General features: G+C 38.1%; 2 protein-coding genes across 3 annotated transcripts; one reads left to right on the top strand and one right to left on the bottom strand.

The window, feature by feature from the left end:
- Nucleotides 1-2,574: 2,574 nt before the first annotated feature.
- LOC122075736 lies at nucleotides 2,575-4,500 on the top strand. Its single transcript, XM_042640877.1, has 3 exons — nucleotides 2,575-3,368; nucleotides 3,587-3,759; nucleotides 3,873-4,500. Exons 1-3 carry the CDS (start codon nucleotides 2,721-2,723, stop codon nucleotides 4,069-4,071), a joined length of 1,020 nt encoding a protein of 339 aa, XP_042496811.1. The 5' UTR covers nucleotides 2,575-2,720; the 3' UTR covers nucleotides 4,072-4,500.
- Nucleotides 4,501-7,492: 2,992 nt separating this feature from the next.
- On the bottom strand, nucleotides 7,493-20,496 carry LOC122077019 (protein WVD2-like 6). Of its 2 annotated transcripts, none has more exons than XM_042642750.1 (9): nucleotides 20,089-20,496; nucleotides 18,851-19,081; nucleotides 18,450-18,755; nucleotides 18,228-18,289; nucleotides 17,915-17,992; nucleotides 17,726-17,825; nucleotides 17,549-17,620; nucleotides 17,341-17,451; nucleotides 7,493-8,254 (listed from the first exon to the last, which is right to left on the bottom strand). In XM_042642750.1, exons 1-9 carry the CDS (start codon nucleotides 20,161-20,163, stop codon nucleotides 7,811-7,813), a joined length of 1,479 nt encoding a protein of 492 aa, XP_042498684.1. In that variant the 5' UTR covers nucleotides 20,164-20,496; the 3' UTR covers nucleotides 7,493-7,810. The 2 variants fall into 2 exon arrangements, with proteins under 2 accessions (XP_042498684.1, XP_042498686.1); XM_042642752.1 differs by having other exon boundaries at nucleotides 20,151-20,495.
- Between the last annotated feature and the right edge of the window lie 3,126 nt (nucleotides 20,497-23,622).

Here is a 23,622-nt window from a genome sequence, read left to right as displayed (position 1 = left end):
CCTGGCCCAACCTGATCCTGTTTCACCCCTAGTCAGGCCATCCAACGATAGTTAACTAATTTGGATTTTGATACTATTGTTGAATGGCTTGACTAGGAGTGAAATAGTTAGTCCATCCAAATCTCGACCAATTAATTAGGATGGCTTGACCACGTGATACGACAGGCCATTGAAATAGTCTGAGAATGACCTAACACTTACTAAAGCTGTGTTTGGTATGCATTCTAGATCGATAACACATTTCAAAAAATCATATCAAATGTAACATTAGTCTTTCACTCGTTATCTTGAAATTTGGACCTACTAGTTATTTAATATTCATTTAACATATTGTGGTTCCAAATGCCTCACTCCCTAAAAATTTTAACTATAAATCATGGTTAAAGAGAATGAACTATATAACAATAGCCTAAAATTGTTGAAGTTTTGGTGAACAATCAAGTTATCAAAAAGGAATGGGATCCTCTTAAGCAACTCTTTCTCCAATCAGATTCATGCATGTCTAAGGTTGCATCTCAATCAGTAGAAATTGCATGCCTTCAAATGTTGAGCTGTGTGCACATATCTAATTGAAAGGATTTAGGACGGAAGTAGACAAAATTAGCTTTTCCTTTTTTAATATTAATGAATGGGGAATTTAAAGACATAGCCTACGCCTGCTGCTGCTGTGCTTGAGGAGATTGACATTAAAAGGTTTTGTACCCAAATTTTATTTTTCCAAAAGATAGGGAAAAAATATCTTTGACCGAAAATTTAGCTCAGGGTATCAAATAAGGTATTGGCAATTTTGAGTCCAATTAAGCATGGTTTGAAGAATCGAATCATTCCTGATTTTGATTAATGCAGATTTTTTCTTTTCTTGGGATCCAAATTAACAGGTCTTACAGTACATATGTTCATACAAGGAAAACTAATTTAATACAATAACAATCTAGTGCAATAGTAAGAGCAAAACCCATTTATTTTCCGGGGAAAAGTTTTCTCACGAAAATGGTATGATTCACATGATTAGAGAAAGATGAGAGAAAATAATAAAGAACTCTTCGCGAGAAGTAAATAATACTGTAGCATCGTAGTGATTCTTTTCTCTTATTATTATTTTTTTATTGTTGTAATCAATGTAGTGAATTAGTTAAGATTGACCGTTTTTCCCCTCAAAATAAAGATAAATCCTTCGCTTTCAACAGAAAAAAGATAAATCCTTCGTTTCACATGTATACTAAAAAATTTGCAAAAAAAAAAAAAAAAAAAAAAAAAAAAAAAAAAAAAAAAAAAAAAAAAAAAAAAAAAAAAAAAAAAAAAAAAAAAAAAAAAAAAAAAAAAAAAAAAAAAAAAAAAAAAAAAAAAACAAAAAACAAAAAACAAAAAACAAAAACAAAAAAAAAACAAATACATGTGTAGGGTCATCAATTTTTGTTATATGACGTATGAAAGAATCTACAAAGTTGGTGCGAATCTTTTGCCATAATTTTTTTTTTGGGGGTAAATTTGTCTATAAATTATTAACAAAAAGAGGAGAGGGGAGGAAAATAAAAAAGGGTAGGACATGCCCATGCTACCACAAAGAGTCCACATCCTCTGCAATGAGCGGTAAGGTCCAGTGAGTATTGATCGGCTGAGAGCATCTGGGCATGTATCCCAAGAAGCTCTATGCCACCTAAAGCTCACTGCACCGATGCAATGGCTGCTGATGATTTTCACAGGATACCACAAATATTTAAGGTGGCCGCACAAAAATCTTCTAAATAGAAGGAAATCAGTACTTTTGCTTTCGCAAATAGGCCCAAAATACAGCTTTGCCATAGGACCTAAAAAGGAAAGAGCGGCCCAACTCGGCCCCAAGGGTCACACCACCTCCCATCACTCACGACTATCAACTCGGCCCGTAGAGAACGTCTTTTCGCTTTCTCCTTTTATACTAGGTGGTAAAAAGATTGCTCAAATATGAGTTTAAGTGTTGAGGTAAACTCAGATTTGACACACATCCTTTGTAATATGGTCATTCATGGGAAGTAGAATGCTCACTTATGAAGTCATTCTAGTGGAACCAAACAATTCCAAAAATTAAGAATTATCATTCTAAAGAATGTCATCCCAAAGATTTACCGAACCAAACACCCCCTTAGTGTCCCTCTCACCCATGACCCCAACAATTGGGCTATGTGATCTTATTTCCTATTGGGCCCCCACCCAAGTTAAACAAGAGCCATTGAATAAGTGAATGGCACAAATTGTAATATCTGCAAAATAGAAGCCGATTATAAAACTTTGTTGCAAAAAAGTCCTTATCATGGGGTCCAAGATGTGCCCTGGAAGCAATCAGACGGTGTTAAAGGGCCCCACATTAAGTGATATGAATGTTCTGAACAACTCGCCCTCTTTAGTGGGCTTCGGCTGTAGGCCCAGGCCCAATCCCAAGCCCATCTATCAATTCAGCACGTGACGTAATACTGCACCTTTTCGGCATTTGGATGCCTTATCGACGGCCTAGATTTCTTTACTGTTTTCTTGGTTCTCTCTCTCTTCCCTACGTCATACTATAAATGGTTGGTGAGCTTCCATTATTGAATCACTCCAGAGCTAAGCAAGCTAGGAAGCTTTGGCTTTCTCTTCTCTCACTCCATTCGAAACCATCTTTGGGGTTTAGGGTTCTTAGAATCTTTCTTTTTGAAACTACTATTTTAGGAAAACGAAGAAAAAAGAAGGAACAGAGGAAAGAAATGCTTCTGCGAAGCACGTCAACACCGATTCTAAACTCATGGCTTCCTCACACGAAGGAGTCGTCACCGGAATCAGATTTGGCTCTTCACTTACCGAGGAGCAGATCGATTACCTTGACGGCTTCGGCTTCGGCTTCGGCTTCGGCTTCCGCTTCTTCTTCGAATTTGATGTCTCCCAGTGACGATTCGATGAAGAAGATGACCAGAGCAATGTCGGAGAGCGATCTCCGGGAGCTCACAGTGGCGCCGAAGCCTCCGAAGTGGAGTCGAGGTCTGAGTGTGTTGCCCATGATATCTGCGGAAGAAGGAGAGGAACAAAAGATGGCGGATCCCGAGTTTAAGAATCAATCGCTTGAGCGGTTGTTCTCGAGCTCTGGTTTGGATGAATCTGTGATGGAAACAAGCCATGAAGCTTATGCAGCTGGCGTATGGCAGGAGGATAAAGGATTGGCAACCCTTACGGGTGGTGGAATTGGTGGTGATAGCGGTGGTAAAGGGGGATCACATGGTGGGGATGGAAATGGTTGCTCTGGGTTTTCGGATTCCAATCACGGGAATGATAAAACTGAAGTTTATTATCAGAAGATGATCGAAGCGAATCCCGGGAACGGTCTGATCCTTGGAAATTATGCAAGATTCTTGAAAAAGGTAATGATTCAATTCAAAGCTTATATCGATCTTCAGAATTCTATCGAATTGTCTCTTTCTAAAATTATGCTGTGCTCCTCTTGGAAAAGAAAAAGAATTTCCAGTTAGGAAAGGAAGAACAAACCAGAAGAGGCATAAGGATCGGTATTCTTTGAATTTTTGAAAAATAAAAGAAAAGAACTATTTTTATTGATCTTTAATTTGGGTCCTTTCCACAGGTTCGCCGTGACTTTGTGAAAGCAGAAGAGTATTGTGGTAGAGCAATTTTGGCGAACCCAGGTGATGGAAATGTTCTGTCTCTCTATGCTGATCTGATTTGGGAATCTCACAAAGATACTCGTCGTGCTGAGAGATACTTCGATCAAGCCGTTAAAGCCGCCCCTGATGACTGGTAATTGATAGTTTCTGCTATTCAATTCTTCATATGTTCCATTTGCCTTCCAATTGGGTTTCTCTGAAAGAGTTCAATTATCTAAACCTGTTATTGTGATTGTGTTGATGCAGTTATGTTCTAGCTTCGTATGCTCGATTTCTATGGGATGCTGAAGAAGAAGAAGAAGATGATGAGGTAAAGCAGGAGGAGGAGGTGAAGGAGAAAGAAAAGGAAGTTCATGTAATGGGGAACATGAATAAAATGATGCCATCAGCTCGACCATCCAATGTCTTCCGAGGAGCATCTCCACCTCTGGCAGCGGCTTCTTAAGAGTAGAATCTGTCTCTGAGAGACTAGAATCACTGTGTATATGCGTCCCTTTTCTTCTTCCTCTCACGCTCTTTTCTTGTAGAAAAAGTACCATAAAAGAGAGAGAGAGAGAGATATGAGCCTAGTAGGACTTCGTTCCAGGAAAAACACTACTACTCAGTAGATTTTTTTTGGTAAAACTACTAGTCCGTAGATGTCATTGACTGTTTCTAGCCAAAAAAAAAAGTCATTGACTGTAATTTTTAGCTTTTTTTTTTGTTACTTTTTAGATATTTTTTTTTTCTTTTAGTGGTGTGTCTTCTAGTGCAGTAGGGAGTTGTATTTCATGCATTATTGAGTGATAGCTTAGGTTAGGGATCACATCATCATCAAAATAAAAATACTTAAATTAAAAAAAAAAATCTCAAAGATATTTTGATTCTTTTTTCATTCCAACTCTCATGAACCCTCTTCAGTCCTCACAAGTCACAACCAACCATATAAAAAAAATAACTAGTTTAAAGAAAATATGTCCCCACTTGGCTTGGCACTATCATAAGGGCACTAAAGGGATGGATGGGTGGGTGGGAAAACTTTTTGTAATATCTTTTCATCTTTTCATGGTTTTTATTAGCCAATAGAATTAGTTTAAACCCCTAAAAACAAATGGAGAAATGGAGGAACCAGGAGAGGAAAGTTGTGTAAAACAACGATTCTAAGTCCTATTCTAAATTTGTATTTTTGAGTTTAAAAAATATATATATATATATATATTTGTTTTTATTTATTTTGAATATTTCTATTAAAAAAAAAATAAACGAGAGACTGGAGTTTTGAGCACCCTCACTATGATTCTATGAAACCCACTTAATCAGTGATGTTTTTTTCTCTCCTTCTTTGATGGGTTGTGATATAGAGATCGGATTGGGTTTATGTATGAAAACAATCTCTTACATCCCTAGTTCACGGATTTGGAATCTATTTTTCTCTTTTCATTTAATAGATCTTAAATCCATGAATTAAAGACGTACAAGAACACACACTACATGTTATATCTCCTTCAGAGGCGTCAAATGGTCCTGATCTAGTTTCAATCGATTTCGTTAGGTTTGGTTTCATGCATGTATCGGACCAAACGAAGCTGAATTATTAAGCCATTAAAGTAATATGTTTCAATATGTTCTGTTTTCGCGATTCTGTGACTAAATTATGACTGTTTTACCCTGAGAACTGATTTTTCATATCTTATATTAAGTTCTAATGAAAAGACTTCAAAGATTAAAAGGACAAAAAGAGAAAACCAAAGGTCCAATCAATAGGCATACTAAAAAGATAGAAGATATTTATTCTTTCCAGGGAAAGGGTGGTGGTGGTGGTTGCCTCGTTGGTTTGGTGTAGGTTCAAGTTCAACATCTTATAATTGTTACATCAATGGCAATATAAAGCAAGGGTTGGTGTTTTGTGACGTATGAATTTTACCAATGAGAAGAAAGGTTGTAACTTTATCAAAGAGCAAGCACAGAAGAATACCACTACTCGATAATGACCAATTACTGCACTACACGTAGACATTCATCCATCCTTCTGTGGCTCAAAGCTCAGACATCACGTATTTTGACAGTTTGACAGACAACAATAATATTCAAAACCTTATTCTAACTTAATGGGTCAACTACATTGATTTTAAGAAAGAATGAACGTGAAGATTCATGTAAAAAAATTCACAGGTTATGATATATTATAAAAAGTGTTGGTTGTCAACTTGATACACCACTACAAATTAATCAGACGTACCATATAGATCGTTCAAGTCAAAATGCCCTACATGTATTACGTCCATCAGCAAGAAAATCCATCACCAATCTACTTTTATGAAAAGATGAATGAAAAAATGTTTTTTCCTGAATAATTGTAGTGGGTGAGTGAGTGTCTCCATGTTGCTCCTTTTTGTATAAAGCTAAGTTCGAATCAGCCCACTGCTTGGATTCCGGCCGATGCAACCCCCATTTCCAAGTTTGAAATCTCTTTCATCAGCTAAACTGTCTAATAATTTGAAATCCCTTTCATCAGCTAAACTGTCTAATAAATAGAGTGCCAGACTACTGCAACTAACACGGCAATTGGCCACACTTGTTGACTCACCTTGTACTCGAGACAATGACTGTTTCAATGCGAGTGCCACAGATCAAAGGTTGGTACACTCGACAAAGGTAGGCTTCCACTCAATCTAATAGCTGGCCGCTAATAAAAGAGAGTTTTAGCATGGACTCATCATCTGATGCAGAACCATTTCCAAGTTGGATGATAGGCTTCGACTCAATCCTTGAGATTATCTTCAAACTCGCAATAAAAAATGGAAGATCAGCCCTTTTGCCTTTTTTCAATTTCAACTGCATTACTCTTCTCAGAACTCAGAATACCAATGCTTCAAAGGCGAATGTGAGTTTCTTTAACTGAAAAAATCTTATACGAACCAACTGCTTTCTTGGGTGAGAACTGTAGAATTTCTATAACTAATCGACTTCTCTCGTGAGAGGGATCGCTCGCACACCATGAAAGCATAAAAATCTCCAAATAGAGTTGGAATCGATTTTGCATCCTGAGTGTTAAAACCCATTAATCGGGTGGATCACAGGGCCAGACGTCATGTGCAGACGGCCTAACTGCACTTCACTGCAAGATGCCTTCGTTGCGGAGGTTTTTTCTTTGCCGAAAAGGAGTGAGGGTGTTTCATGAAAACATCCTCTGCTGCGGGTGCGATGATGCAGCGAGCATCCGACGATTGGACTCACCATCCACATATCAAAATGATAAAGGCTTTCATTATTCCAACTTCTATTGAACTTTGTCTTATCAAGACATTTCTTGGATGTCGCCTACAACCCGACGACTGGACTCACCATCTACATATCCAAACTTTATTGTCAGCTGAACTGTCCAATAGAGGTGAATAATTGAGTGCCAGACTACTACTCCCTGTTACATTTGTGATAGAGATGCTCAGTTGCCTAGTGAATTAGCCGTATACTGAAGCATGATCAGACGTATCAAAAAATCATCCGTAGTAAGACAGTGAGGTGCAGTAAGCATCCATTGACTGGGGTGCATGGCTAAGCCTTCTCAGCCATTGAATGCTCACTGCACTGCACCGCACCGCACCGCTCAATGCAGACAATTTGAACTCGACGTAGCAAAAAATCAAAGCTGCAATAAAGTAGCCTTAAAAAATCCATCAAGCTGGGCTAGTGCCATAACAGAGCTGTCCCCAGTCCTTTCAGGCAACCTATCTGGGGCTGGCTTGTCAAGCCTGCTTTGGGCATGGCAACTGTGCAAATTTCACAATTCATGGTTGTTGGCATGTATCCACTCACTCCACTTTCCAAAAGTTACTTCAACTAGTTCTGGTGGAAAATGATCAAAGAATAGCCCCAAGACTCAAAAATGGAACAACACTCAGTCCTCAACAACAGGAAAACAATGGTAACAACGTAAAACAAAAATTAAAATACAATTGCGAACTAAGTAGGAAAAACCCCACAGATAATAATACAATGGTGGTGCAAGTGTAGGTGCAATGCAAGTCCATATCGCCAAGATAGGCAATCACAAAAGCAAGTACACAAAGAAGCAATCAATCTCGATGCTGACTATGAACAAGATAGATCATACAAACCCATAATACGAAGTCCTTCATGCCTTCCTCAGTATCATTCCAGTCTTATTCATACCTTCCTTATTTCTCGCGGATATGCCTCTGCTGTTAACATACATACACACTCTCACTGCTCTGCTCAGCTGAATGCTCTGTCTCAAGGGGTTCGCTCACGGTCACCTGCTCTGACGAGGGCTCTGCATGCTCTTGCGCCCCAGGTCCACCTTCAGTACTAGAATCAGCTTGGCTTGGCCCAGCTGTTGGATCAGCCTCCTTTTCCAAATGGTGATCCTCATGCTCAGTGGGAGATGTAGCATCATCTGTTGCATTGGCCAATGTGGACTTTTCAGAAGGCAGTTTGGGAAGAGACTTTCTAAGTGGCTTCTTGGTTTGTGACGGTGATGATCCCTTCATGAGGCCATTTTGAGAGACTTTCTCATCAAGACTCAGGCGGCCCGATTGACGACTGCGGCTTCTATTTCCTTCAATCTCTGCTGTGGATGAGTTCTTATGACGGCCAAGCTTGGGAGATTTAGCTCTTGTTGGTGGTACCTGCATCATGAGTAAGTTAAAAGATAGAACAACTCAACTCAGCAAATGGGGTTGGCTACATGGATCCAAAAAAAAAAACCCCATATAAGACAGTGAAAATATAAAACAATCCTTAAACTTTGAAACTACACCAGCAGTCAAACTTCCACATGGAGCAATCATTTAAATTACACCAGGATCATCAGAACGCCACTCATCAACTTTAGGCAATCTGCATGACTGAGCTATCTTAGACTGAAAGAAGCCTAATCTGCATTTTTCTTACCACTAACCTCTTATCCTGTTGCATTTATATTTATTTATTGGACAAGAGAACCCTGCCGGTCTGGCAAAGGAAACACCAGACCTGCAAGCCAATGGGAGGGGTGGCAGGAGCATCTTCAGCGCACAACAGGGAGGGGCAGTGCAGTCTTTCACACCCGCATCAGCCTGGGTGTTTTCTGGGCCAGACTGGCAGGGTTCTTTTTCCCTTATTCTTTTTTTTTTTTTTTTTTTTTTTTGAGGGGGGTGTGGGAAGAGGAGGAGTTTAAGTCTATTGTTCATTACATAAGAATGACAACTTCAGGATGATCATGCTTTGGCAGGAACCAGAGAAACTTTGTCCAACTGAAATGTCACAAGAAGGCACAATCCAAGAAAAGTTACACCACCTCTCCTATATTTTATATCCTCTCAAGGATATGGTGAAGTTGCTTTGGCTGGCTGGACAAATATCAACCTACCTGAAAGCCCAAAGGCTAAGGAAATCAAACCTAGTTGATTGCCGATTGTTTTAAAGCCACAGAAAGGTCCAACATTGAGTAAATATAAGGGATGGATTTTGTTTAAGGTCATTTTATGGATGATCACTTAGAGAAGAATAACAACTATAATTGATCATCTCTCTCTTGGAACCACAGTTCTTTCAAGTGTACATTACTGAGAGTTTCATCAATTCACCAAGTTCATTTGATCACACCATGAATCTATGGGAGAAAAAAATGGATGAGAAGAAATTCTGGTGGTCAAAAGGAGAAAGTATATAGATGACAAAGTAGGTTGAGATCTAGACTATTGGGTAAGATGCAGCTTGAAGTGCAGACCATTGACTATGCTGGGAAACTAAGTGACAAATGCTTTTTACTGAGGAAAAGAAAAGCACAGCCAAGTTGGAGACAGGGATCACTCAGTAGATGAGACCACTCAAACAAGAAGATTCACACTCCAGTCTCCAAGCCAGCAGAACACATCAGAGAAGACTTGACCTCTTGGCCATGTAAGTGATTCAAGGAACTCAATCCCAAATGTTTAGAACTGAAATTTTAGGGAGAGTTATCTTCGGTACAAACCAACAAATATGACTCACAAGGTCTACAAATTCCAGATGGTGCTACAATGTCACAACATCAGATTGTTGTGCAATTCCTTTTTTTCAGAAAATCACCCGCATCTGGAACTTTGCCAAAAATCAACTAAAAAAATCCTCCCCAATAAAAACCCCAGCTTCAGCCCAAACAGCAAAACCTAGGAACAGGGTTTTTTCAGTGCCCATGGCAGGAGACAAAAGCAGTGACCTGAAACCTGTGCTACAAACAAATAAATTCCAGAACTGAAAAACCATGACTGTGGTTAGCCCAAGTAATCAATCAAGTAAAATTGATCTCAGGACAACATAACTTCAGAAAAAAAAAATGAGTTTATCACTTAACCAAAGGGCACTCTTCATGAATCAACTCAGAAAATTCAAAAACAGCAGCTGTAATATCAGCAGTAACACAATAACCCATTCTGGGAACAAAATTCCATGGGTATTAATGATAGACTGACTCCTAAACCCCCTCCCCCTAAAAAAGAATCCAAGAAAAATACCAAAATCTAAGCAAAAACAAGCATCCACTCTAAATTTTCTCTATTTGACAAAAATAACCTGACCCTAAGAACCTGAAGATGAACGCCCAAATTGAAACTGGTTTGAAGATGGCCAATCCTAACCCCAGCTGTTTAGAAATGCTCACTAACAGATGGTTGAACAACAAATAAAACATTGCTATTTCGCACAGCCTCAAAACCCAACCTCCATTACTAATGGATTGTAAATTGCAACATCATTAAACTTGTTTTACAAAAGAAAAAAATAAGCCTTTCCACCAAGTTCTGCTACCTGGCCAGTGAATCTCTCCTCATTAAAGCTCCAACTTCACTAATAGAAGCCAACTCAAATATTACATCCCTGTTCACCTCGTACAAAATTACCTAATCTCCCAGTATCTTACTTCCATGAATTGGACAGCTAAAGTAAGTCAATATGTCATCCTTTTCATAAATCTTACTTCCAGGACTTGGAACAGTCAAAATATGTCATCCTTTTCATATTAATTTGATGTGGATCTGGGGTTACAAACCCCGACTCGGATCGCTTATGGCCCCATCCAAGCTCTAAATGGGTTGATGACAAGATATAGTGGCGAAACGGTATATAAACGGAAGTTATAAGAGAAAGGCAGATTTGTAATTATAAGAACCTTAAATGGCTCTTAGGATATAGAGGGTGGAGGGGCATAAATGGAAACAAATCCTAAGTTGCACTATCGTAGATGACAATAAGGTTATATTTGAGGGAGGGTAATTCAGGAAATAAAATGAAATAAGGCTTAAAAAGGAATAAAAGAAAAAAGGAAATGCAATATTGGGAATTAGGTGAATAAATGAGCAAATAAGGTGTCATGGCCCATGGGCGAGGGGAAGTCATCCCCAGCCTCCAAACACTACAATTAGTGGGAATAGCAAATTTGAAGAAGCGATGTTCCTTACTAGAGCCTCGACCAAGCTGAAACTTTGGGTTCCAAATATCGAATAGGAGTTCTCTGTTCGCTACCATTTCACCTAAAAGCTCGAGCTCTTAAGGAAGGGCAGCATCAATGTATATATCACCAATCCCCCGCACGTGCAGGCCAAGATCCCATGGTCCTTGCACGTGGAGCTTACGAAGCATTTCCTTCGTGCAAGACCGGGGGAGGAAATATCGGGAAAACTATTCCAATGCACTTCCTAGTAGTCGAACACTTGACATCCCTGCTTTGATACCATGTTCAATACTGTTTCACCTAGAAGCTCGAACTATTAGGGAAGGGCAACATCAATGTATACATCAACACTCAATCAAATGTCAACAGACCCAAATAGCTCATGATAAGAGAAGATTCAAAACCTGCAACTAATTCTGGTGCAAGAACAGAACCCAGATTTGAGTTCAGTATGAAACTCTGATTTCCAGTGTTCCTTGTTGAAGTTTAGCAGGTATGGTGACCCAAAGGTGATGAGTGATTACCCAAAGCATTGGGAGGAAAAATGAGTGATGCGAGAAATTAGATTCAGTACGTGGTGGCTGCAACTACTGCCCAACAGAGTATGCCAGCAAGGCAACAATAACTAGACAGAAGAAGGGAGGAGGAATTGCAGGGAAGAGGGGGAGAGGTGAGAGGGGGGGAGAGAATGACTGTCGAACTGCCCTAGGCCACGCAGGATTCACTGAAACAAACTCATTCTATTCTTCAACTCTGAAAACTCTATTGTAGTTACAGCCAAGGTTCTAAATCTCGGTTTCAAGGCCGAATTCGGACCAGGCTAAAACCAAGGTATATCATGTTGTGACTGAAACCTAGTATTTTTCTAGGCCAAACTCAAAACCCAGGTTACAAGGCCCAGAAAGTGGTTTTTTGGTATAAATTTTTTTGTACTACCTACTTCTAACATTTTACACCTATCCTATGAATTAGTTTCACAGAAAAAACAACAAAAAAAAAAAATGGTACTTGTGGTTTGGATAGTGTACACAGAACGTTGTTGTACACTACTACACTAGCCTGAGTCTGCAAATTAGCTATTGGGAATGTAAATATGCAATTAAAACAATCAAGATATACATTAAGTTAGGGAAATACAAGCATACAGCACTCACCACTCAATTCCACGTGGAGTTTCTTGGCGGTCCATTATACGAGTTGTGTATGACTAAATAAATGTAACCGCTTCTCGGAATGCAACACATATGTATCCCATGCCAAGTTTTGGGCCCAATGTTCTGAAAGTCCACATTACTGACACCGATAAGCCCCATCATTAATACATCAGAGGTATCCTAATCTAAGGAATGGCTCACTGAGATTGAAACTAGGTGAAGCTGGCACAATGCTTGGGCCGGATACGAGAAGATGTTGTCAACGAAAGATGACGAAGCACCTACCCAAACCCATGTTCAATGCTTCGGAATGTGTATGAGAATGCAAAAAAGGGTGATCAATGAAGTAATTTGGGCAAAAAATCCAAGTTTTTGGGAAAAAAAAAAAAAACTCCTCCCCAATAACCAGCAGCACCCTCAAGCTCACTGTCAAAACAGACAGCTTTTGATCAATTTAAGACATTTTATACTTACGATTTGATGTCAAGACCAGGTCAAACCCTATCAAAACCCACCAAAACCTAGAACAAACCCATTTTGACCCATGGTTTCATATCAAGTCTTGTATATTTCCAAGATATCTTGGTCGGAACTGTATGTTTCGAGTCTATCAACCAAGATTTAGAACCATAGTTACAACATACATAAGAAATTAAAACTCCTAAAAATTAGAAAGCAACTCCAAATAGAAAACTAAAATCAACTAGGAAACCACTACCTCCCAACATAGCTATCTCCTATAAAAAAAAATAATCAAATAAATAAATAAAAGATTAAATATCACCCTAATAAAGAATATATCTAATTTCTCCTACTAGACCAAAATCCCAATTTGGGACCAGTTCTCGGTTGGAGCCCTCAAACAAGTTCAGCTGATCCAAATAACTGCTCCTACATCAATTCCCCTAGTGTTGAGAAAAACTCGTGGACAAGTTTTGTAAAATTGGAGAATCAGCACCAATCAATCAACATCCATCCTTGAGTGTGTGAAATCATTGATCAAACCATGATCGAATGATATGAGATCCGCAACGCGAAGTTCATCATTGAAGTGGTAACTTGGAAATATAAAATCGACTGATTCACTAAGAGATCAAAGTGTTTATTCTCCTGCACATGTTGATCTTCAACAACCATCACACCATCTCGTCTACTATCATTGGTGGCTTTCCACCCTTTGATTAAAGACCGAGACCAATTTGATGAAGATTCCATATGATCATATATGACCAACAATTTGTTTGTGAATTCCTTACATTGCAACTGAGTTTCTCGGAAGTTACAAGAGTGGCAGATTTGTAATTAGAAGGAATATTAAACAGCTCTTATGAAATAGAGGGTGGAGGGACATAAATGGAAACAAATCCTAAGGATTCACTATTGTAGGTTACAAGAAGGTTATATTAGGGGTAGGGTAATTCAAGGAATAAAAAAAAAAAGGCTTTAGAAAAAAAAGAGCATCCCAGTACATGAGGCTCCCGCTACTACAAGATCTGGGAGGGGCGAATGTATGCAACCTTAACGCATGCTTCACAAGAGAGGCTCTTTCAAAGTTTTCAACCCGCAACCAATAGGTTCAAATAGCGCAATATTGGTAATTAGGTGAATGAACAAAGAAATAAGGTGTCGTGGGGGAGGGGAAGTCGTCCCCAACAGCCAGACGCTACTAATAGCGGAAATAAGGAATTTTGATGAGGAGGTCTTCCTTACCACTTTACCAGATCCTCAACCAAGCTAAAACTTTGGATTTCGAATTTCAACTTGGAGTTCTCTCAATCAAATGTCAACAGACCCAAACAGCTCATGATAAGAGAAGATCCAAAACCTGCAACTAATTCTGCGCCTCTGGAGCAAGAACAAAACTGAGATTCAAGTTCAGTTTGCAACTCTAGTTTCCAGTGTTCCTTGTTGGAACTTAGAGGTAGGTTGGCCCAAAGGTGACAAGTGATTAACCAAACCATTAAGGAGGAAAGATGTGTGGTGCGAGTATCAAATTCAACGTGGTGGCTGCAACTACTACCCATACAGAGTAGGACAAGAAATAATAACTTGACAGAAAAAGAAAGAAGGAGGTATCACAGAGAAGAGGAAGAGAGGAGAGGGAGGGAGAGAGAGAACGACTGTCGAAATTCCCTACGCCATGCAGGCTTCACTAAATCAAACTCATTCCATTCTTCAACTCCAAAAACTCCATTGTAGTTACAGCATATATAAGAAATTAAAACTCCTAAAAATTAGAAAGCAACTCCAAATAGGAAACTAAAATCAACTACGTGATTACTACCTCACTAATTGCATGACTAAAAAATTCAATTGACCAAAAATATGGTTCTGTTCTTTTAAAAGGCAGGCCCTCCAAGGGAAAGCTGTACTTGAAACTAATGTGCCAACGAAATAGATCCACCTGAGTTTAAACAGTTAACACTGCCAAAAGGAAGTAGATGGAATGAAGAGTATCTGTTACTTTTTGTTAGTAAGCCGTTCTTTGTTGAGCAGGAAAAGAATCTCATTGACTGGATGGGTTTGACCCCTTATCCCTCATGATCTAAAACTGAAAGTCAACACAAAAGGATCCAAAGACAATTGATTGGTACCTATTATTAGCACTTCAGAATGCATCCTTCTCTCTCATGTATTCAACTCAGGATAAAGAATTAACCAGAGCAGTGGAGTGGCCATCATCCAGATGAGGGTTAAAGGGATTTGTGTCAAGTTCAGTCTTTAACTTGCACCAACATTAATACACAACCTATGTTCAGCAGGCCGAAAAATAAACTAGTTTAAAAGGATAATAGGTAGAAAAAGATTGGCAACAATAGCCAGTCATCAAAGGTAAAGCATCTAGAGGTTTACGTATGGGACAATGTGACCTTAAGCTTTCCATTAAGTTATTTGATAACATCTCAATTGTTGAAGCATAAAACAAGTAGGAAAATGAAATCATTTAGTAGTAGGGGAGAAAAAGACTAGCGAATTTTATAAAGCTACTGAGTTGTCTGCACTGTGAAGGATCCAAAACAACTTCCAACCGCTGCTTCAATAAATCTTTCCAAAGCATCCATATGTGGCAGCTGTATGTTAAATTAATCTAGGCAGATATCTACAAGTATGGAACATACCCCATCCAATAGATGAATTCAACACCCTCCCCTTATTCCCTAGGAGATCCTTCCTCTGCTGCTTCTAAAAGGTTTTAAAGCCCTCCACAACTTTTAGACAGGATTTAACCTAGAAATGCCTGTAGAAAAAGTGGCTTTCCCAAATCCCCTGGCAATAAAATGATGGAAAAAACAATTCCAGTGCTGATAAGACACAATATCATAGATATCATTCATACACTTAGTATGTCTTGCCTGAAACAGCTTCTAATTGTCACTTCATAGAGGTCACCACAGAAAACCTCCACAAGAGAGAGAGAGAGAGAGAATAAATGAATGAATGGATGAAGCTGGCCTTCCTGGTGGAAAACCAAATGAATAGACATTCGGCTCAACTCTGATAGGAGTCCTAAAGGTGACCACGATCAGAAGGTTAATGAAGCTGTTTCAGAAACAAGAAGTAAAACAAAAATGTTATCTAATACATAGTTGCTTGGAACTCCTTAGAATGGAAATCACACATTTTAGCAATGTCTGGAAACTATTTGAATGAAGTGGACTAGATGATGCAGATTTGAAGGTCTACTCAAGAAGGAAGAAGAGGGTCGACCCTAGTGGCTGATTGGGTCGACCAGGTCTGATTCTATTGGCCCACGGTTTGGGTATTGATGGGGATTTAGTTTCTAAATTAGTTTCTAATTTCAGTCCATTATTAGTTTCTAATTTCAATCTATATTCAGTTTCCTTTTTCATTAGTTTACAATTTCAGTTTTTTAGTAACTACAAGTTAGTAGTTTTAGTAACTCAGATTTAGTAACTTCTGAGTTGCTATTATTTGTAAACACCCCCATCATTATAAATAAAGGAAAGGGCTCTCTCATTGCCCATGATTTTCATAACCAACAAATATGCTGTTGCGTTTTCTCCTCTGTAGTGTTTCTTTGTGTCTGATCAAGGAAAAAGGGTTTGGCGTTTAATCCAAGTGACTCCTTGCGGCATGAAGTCCAGGAGGGTTCTTCAAGTGTCTTTTTTTTGCTCTTCAAATATTCTCAAGCTTTACTTTCAAGGATCTGCTACTGCCCTACAGAACAGGTATTTTATATTTCAAGGCTGCCCAGAAAATCACCTTTTTCTGTACAATCGGTCCCTGGATTCTGTAGTAGTTCTAGTCCTCTGTTGGGGCTATAACTTTGATCGAAGCTTCTTCTCTACCCCAGGAAGACTCGATCCAAGTTGGGTCTGGTTCTGACCAGCCGATTGGAAGCTTCCTAAAATCTCTTGGTTTTTGTCTTCTAGTGCTGCCTTGGCCAGAATTGTGACCGATTGGGTTGATTGGATTTCTACTGTTATATTTAGACTTTGGTTCTTTGTTACGGTTGAATTGAACTTATTTGAGTTGCATTCAGTTTCTGGATTACTATTACTTGACCGATACTGTTCTGTCCTAATCAGTATTGTTTCCTAAGATCAATAGTTTGCTGATTTGTGTATTATTCTGTTGGTCTGATTTACTTGGTGTGTGTTGGTTGGTTATGGTTGTTCTTTGACTAAAATTTCCTGCAGTTTGGGTCTAGTTTGAGTTTTCAAATTTAGTCCTACATTACTATAACTCCATAAGTGATGGTGAAATCTATGAAATGTGATCGTGGGCTTCATAAAGGTAGTCCTTCACATCCTTCTTCGGATTTCTAAGATGCATGTCAATAACTTAGTTGGCAAGATAAAACATATTCCCTAGAAAGTGACAGTGAAATCCAGAACATGATTTCACAGGTTTCCAGAAACATGAACCCTCATCATCCTTTTCAGGGTGATTACCCAGTTTTGAAGAACTATGATGGCTAGCATGTGCCAATGCAACCAACATGTGGACCAGAGCAAGGGCTTGCAGTGCATGGAACTGGAAAAAGAAGAAAGAGTAAAGATGATCCGCACACATTTTACTCAAATTTCAAGCAACACAAGTTACAAACATCTTAGTTACTTCACATCACTGAAGACTGGAGAAGATCATGCTGGCATCGAAATTACGGAAAGGAATCAGGATTTACCTTTTTCAAGTCCACCTTGGGAGGTGCAGGATCCTGATAAAAACTTGGCATTGGGGTAGCTTTAAAGGTCAAGTTCTTCCTGAGCATTTTAATTTCCGCTTCTTGAGTCTCCTATAAAAAGAATCAACATCACGCCATTTAAAAGAACATTTCTTAGTACCAATCAAGATCTGTAAGAAATTTTATCTAATAAATATACTGCTGCCACCTTTGACTTCGCCTGCAACGTGTTTCTCTCAGCCTCTTTTGCATGGATCTTTTCCTCAAGCTTTGAGAAGAACTGCCAAACAATATGATGGAAAGCACCTGAATCCAATCAAGCGCAAACGCAGCTGGAAACAACCATATGGTTATTGATCTCTGTGAGGATAAAAAATTTACTAACCTCTCTTCTTTTCTCAGCTCGTTCTTCACACTTAAAACTAAAGCCGTAAGAAGGAAGTGTGCCAACTATTCGGGGTTTTGGACCTCCTGCTGTGGGGCTTCTAAAAAGTACTTAAGGACAAACAAAGCAAGCATAACACATAAAGCCAAGAAAGCACAGGAGCTCAACAAATGTAGTTAGAAAGGATACAAAGAAGCAGAATTTGTGTTCCCTTCAACCTCACTAGGTGGTCCTTGTTTCAGGGGCTTCAGATGTTTTCCTTGCTCCCTGTAACAAGTGATGGCCTTTTCTTACTTCTTAGACAGTCAGAAGGTACGTCATTGATTAAAATATTACATCTTTGACAAATCTAAAACTTCAAAAGATATTAGAACCCTCCTAAAGGATATTAGGGCCCCCCAGATCCTGTCTGCCATCAGATTAATATTGGAGCAAGCAGTTCAATACATCCAAAATATATGCTGCAAAGGGAAATAACATAAGGATTTCATGCAAAACTTACTTCAAGCCTTCAGCATGGGAGATATTTGCACCAGAGGAAGCCGAGACAGATTTTACAGATTCCTGTTGAAAGCAAAAACAAAATTAAGCAGCAAACGCGACACTTCAGAGAGAAATATGTTTTTTTTTTTTTTTTTGCAGGTCCAGAATATGTAAGTTTTAACTTGAAATAAACACACATTGGGGGCACTGAAGTTTGAAGCCTAAGGGGACAATAACTTACCATGGATGTCTGAGCAGACATTGATTGTGTTAGCTTTCTGGAATCCACACTTGCCTTACCTTCAGCAGCTTGCCTCTCATTCAATGACCTCCTGTTGGTTGCAAGGGCAAGAGACTGCTTCACGTTTGAATTCGTGAGTGAACCATTCTGAACAGTGGAGGCCACCTCAAAATGTTTCCCATCTTTGTTCTTCTGCACCAAACTTGTCACTACACATTTGGGGCTTGAAGGATTCGCACTCTTGCTCTTCCCTTGACATTTTGGTTTATCGTGGTTTGTATTGTCATGGTCTTTCTCCCTCAAATCCTAGAAAGTAATAGGGGTAGGTGCAATGAGGTGGATTGCAAACCAGGCAAGCAAATTCACATTCACCCAAGCAAATAGTTTCTAATACAACACACCTTAGATATGGCTAATCCATTGCTTTGCTCATGGACGAACGGCCCATCTCCAGCTTCCCCAGTATATGAGTTTAAATTCACACTCTCTTCGAACTGTGCTTCAATTTCTGAACTTCCATCTGGTCCTACCATCTTTGTACCATTAACTTTCTCTGGCACTGAACCTTCCCCACCAGTGCAGGACAGTTTCCCATTGGAAACAGCTATAGTACTATCACCATCCATTGCATGCTGAAAAATAGCAAAAAGCTCACAAATAAAATTTTACTTATTTCTGCTCTTCTTCCCAACCAGATCTCCAAAGAAAGAAAGAATCTATGCATGTATACTATATGCAGAATCAGGCAATCTTAAAACTATTTATATACAATAAAAATGAAGAGAACCGAAATCCAAAGAAAAAAATGTAAGGGGCGGGGGTGGGAGGAGAAGGTCTGATATCTACAATCACAATGGAAATACTCTAATCAAGACCTGAAAATCCACAAACCTACTCTGATTTAACCATCATTTTTTTAGTAATCATCCTCTGTAGGAAAGAAATGTATAGTTCTATATCTAACAAAGGGGAGGCCAAAAACTCCCCCAAATACACATGCATGAAGCCCAAACAATCAGAAGTTTAATCCGAATGAAGAACTGAAACAGAGAACAGAATTTTCTTTTTCGAAAGATACTATTAGAAGGCATCATCCTCACGTTGTGTCTCCCTTATAAAGGTTATACCCAATTTACTCATGTAACTTTTAAAAAGTGAAACACAATCAAACTCCATCGCCCAAAGGGCAACAATGAAGTCTCAAACTCGTGTAGTACAAAAAGAAAATTTTCTTAGAGTATTATCCAAGACTTACGCACAAGAACTGTACAACTACTTTTCTTTTCTATCATTAGGTCTTTGTTTTCTAGAAAAAAAATACCATTTTAATGAGCGATTTGCAGGACAAAATCACAAAATGCATCTATTCGAGCACCTGAGACTCATACTGATACATTTAGACGTACTCCAAAGTAAAGAAAATCCTGTAGGGCATCAAGATGCCTTAGGCCTTGAGATCATGGAGCTTTGAAGAACAAAAATTTGTAGCAGTGAGAGATACAAAGAGGATACAGAGAATCTGCTGAACTACATCCTCCAATACCATTCCATTTTATTTTTTTTTTTCCTTAGAGAAAATAAAGGAATCAGGCATTAAGAAATCTCCACAAATCATATAAAAAGCTAATAAAAACAGTACCGGAGATCGAAATGCAGTAGATTTTACTAAGAGAAATGCGATCTTGAACGTTTCATTCTCACCTACACAGACCATCTAAATATTAAAACACCATTCTCACTTCGAAGCGAAAGAACTCAACCAAAACAAAAAATCAACCGGAGAGGCTTCCTGTGAATATAGGGATCTACGATTCGTTGCTCTGAGAAACCGATGGAGATGCGAGTGGAAGAGGAGAAGGAGATGGTGATGTCCGATCTTCAAAACACTATGATAACCGTACAGATTCACCAAACAATATTCAAAAAGCGAATTTGAATTTTTTTCTTTCCGGAACGAGTATGAAGTTGCAACACCACCTACACCTCAAGAATCCAAACACTCTTGAATGCAGGCAAGCGATAGAGAGAGAACATGTGTGTGATAGAGTATAGAGAGAGAGTGAGTTTTTAATAAGAAAAAAAAATAGTATCTCGTGCAAATACAACATTTTGTATTTTATGCCCATAATACCCTTGGTTGGTGTTATCTGAACCACGAGGGTTTTGGACAATACAAGCTTAAATAATAAGGTACGGCTTGACGACATGGACTGGAGTCTCTCTCACTCGACCAATTCACCAAGAACAATCCCCTATTGTAAGCCTTTATCCTGTTATCCATCATCTCTATCCTACTAATCCTTGAAGAAAGAGAGAGAGATGGACAAGGGTTTCTCTATCCTACTAATCCTAGGTTTTCCTTTTGATGTAGGTGTGTCAAATTGAATCCATTTCAAAGAGGACTGGTGAGGTGGTTTTCAAATCCTGTCACCATGGCATACTTGTCTTCACCCAAGTAGGGTATCAAATAGAACTATTTAAAGGGCTATGATCCAGATTGTCGATTTATGAGTAAGATGTTCAAATTTTTATTTTTTTTTCCATATAGCCGACCCCATTCAATTGGGATAAGACTAAGTTGTGTTGTGTTGTTGTTGTTGAGTGGTAAATGTTTTTTGATAAAACATAGGGCTACGTTTAGACACAATGATGCATACCCCCAAGAGGGGCTTGCGGGCATAAGGATCACTATGAGTCCCTTATGTCTGGGCATAATCCCTATGTCCCACCCATAAAGCTTTATTCCATAATTCTATTATGTGCGAAATGGTAGATCAGACTAAGTCAAAATTATGTGTCTTTTTAAAAACTGAGATTAATTCTTTTTGTACAGATCTTGAAGAGTATCAATTTAACTATTTATTTGGCAAGAGGCATCCAACCTTATATGGGTGAAGCAATTATCAATTGTAAGAGACAGTGGTGTGAGATTCATAAAACTCTGTATTGTTGATTCATCTTCAAAATAATAAATACAATGAAGTATATTTATATATGGTAGATCTATACAAGGAAAGCACATATAATGAAGGAGAATATTACATTAATATTATAATCACAATCTCCAATATTACAGCTAATAAGCAATACCCCCTCCACCTTTTTTTTGTCATAAATTGGTAAGGATACCTTTATTAAGTTATATAAAAAGGAAAAAATAAAAAAGATGAGACATTGCCAAAGAAAAGGTGCAATGTGAAAATAAAGCATGAAAAATAGTGACTAGTGATTCTAAATAATAAATTGAATGATTGAATATAAAATAGTGAAAAGTCCTTTAGAGGTGTTGAGAATAATTCCACGTCGATTAAGTTTCCGACCTTGAGTGTCATATAGCAATTGAACCCCCACCCCCGGCTTAACAATTCAAACCTTTGGGTTGAAATATATTGTTTGGCCAATTTGTTATATGCCTTGTGTATCCAACACAACTAGATGGGTCATGTAAGTACCCTTATTTGTTATATGAGCTGAGTATTGCCCCCCTCCCCCAAAAAAAAAATGTCAGGAAATAAGAAGCAAAATAACACTTAGGAGGACAACAAACTAGTGCAATTGGTGTAGTGTGATGTAGAAAAATTCTCATGCTCACCAGGAAGTCTTGGGTTTAAGCTTCATCAGACCTCCTTACCTCTCACCTTCTTCCTCCTATCATGAAAAAACAATAGGAGAAAAAGAACGTTACCTAGTCTCGTGTCTCTCCTATCGATATTGATATTTCAAAATGTACTCTCTTTAGCTCGTATTGGTGCAAACTATGCAACCATGTAGTTAGGGGTGTCAATACCTAAATCGAACGGGTAAAGCCACCCCGGACAGAGCCGATTGAACTCGAACCAAACCGAACCAAAGTCTTATTGGCCCTGTTTCGGTTTGGCATATTGTAACCCTTAACAAACCGAACCGCACTGAAAACCGATTGAACCCAAAACCAAACCAATTCAAAAACCGAACCGAAATCAAATCAAACTAGTAAGAAACCAAAAACAACACAAAAATCACCAAAAAAATCAAAATTTGTACAATTTCTTATGGAAAATCAGACCCAAACCGGTAAAAAAACCAAAACCAACCCGATTACAAATCAATACAAGAAACTTAAGCAAAATCGAAACCAATGCGCACTGAAATTGATTCAAACCGGATCGAAACCGAGCCAAACCGCACCATTGATACCCCTCCATGTAGTGATCTCTTCCTTAAAAAAAAAAAAATATATATATATATATATAATAAAAATATTTATTTATTTTTATTATTATTATTATTTTGGTTAGAAAAGCCCTTAAGTGTTAACTACCTGACTAATAATTATGCAACATGCCATTAACCCCCTAAGATTACGGACATTCTCTTATCCAATTCTATAAGCATGGGAGTTAACAAAAGTTAAAACTAGAAAGGAAGCTCCGATGTGATATGCTTTCATGGTTGTCGATTCTCTTACCAGCAAAGAAAAAAAAAATAATAATTGTCGACTTTGGTGTACCCATTTTCTACTGGTCCAACTCACAGTTTGTGGGACCCATCTCCTTCAACGCTGGGCGTTACTTGGTCCATGGAGGGCTTGAAAGAACCCTTTTTGTGGGACAATTTAAAAGCGTTCTGGACAATTTAAAAGCGTTCTTAGTTTTTCAGTTGAGAAATGGAAAAATGTAACTCGGTCTATCTATTGAATGAAATATTTCAGTACAATAATTGGATAGGAAGTCCTTTTATTTTTAAGGAAAATCATTTTGACAGTTATAAATGGATAATTAAAATCTGAATTTAATTTGTATTTGTAATCGTTTAGCATTATTCATTCAAAGAATATCAAGAATGAGGAAAAGAGCTAAGATGACTGAGAGATAGAGATTGACAGTGACTTGTATCTAGTAAGGGAGGAAGATCCGGGTTACACAAGTCAAATATCCTGTAAAGGAAATCCAGATTTGATCACATCCGTTTTTTATTTTTTATTTTTTGAAATTTTACATAATTAAAACCCATTTCATTGGTTTCTATTATTTTTCCTTATTTTTTTTTAACATTTGGAGTTTTATGCCTTTTTTTTTTTTTTTTTTTTTTTTTTTTTTTTTTTTTTTTTTTTTTTTTTTTTTTTTTTTTTTTTTTTTTTTTTTTTTTTTTTTTTTTTTTTTTTTTTTTTTTTTTTTTTTTTTTTTTTTTTTTT

Source organism: Macadamia integrifolia, chromosome 4, assembly GCF_013358625.1.
Source record: "Macadamia integrifolia cultivar HAES 741 chromosome 4, SCU_Mint_v3, whole genome shotgun sequence".
Taxonomy (NCBI): domain Eukaryota; kingdom Viridiplantae; phylum Streptophyta; class Magnoliopsida; order Proteales; family Proteaceae; genus Macadamia; species Macadamia integrifolia.
This window is presented reverse-complemented; position numbering and strand designations above follow the sequence as displayed.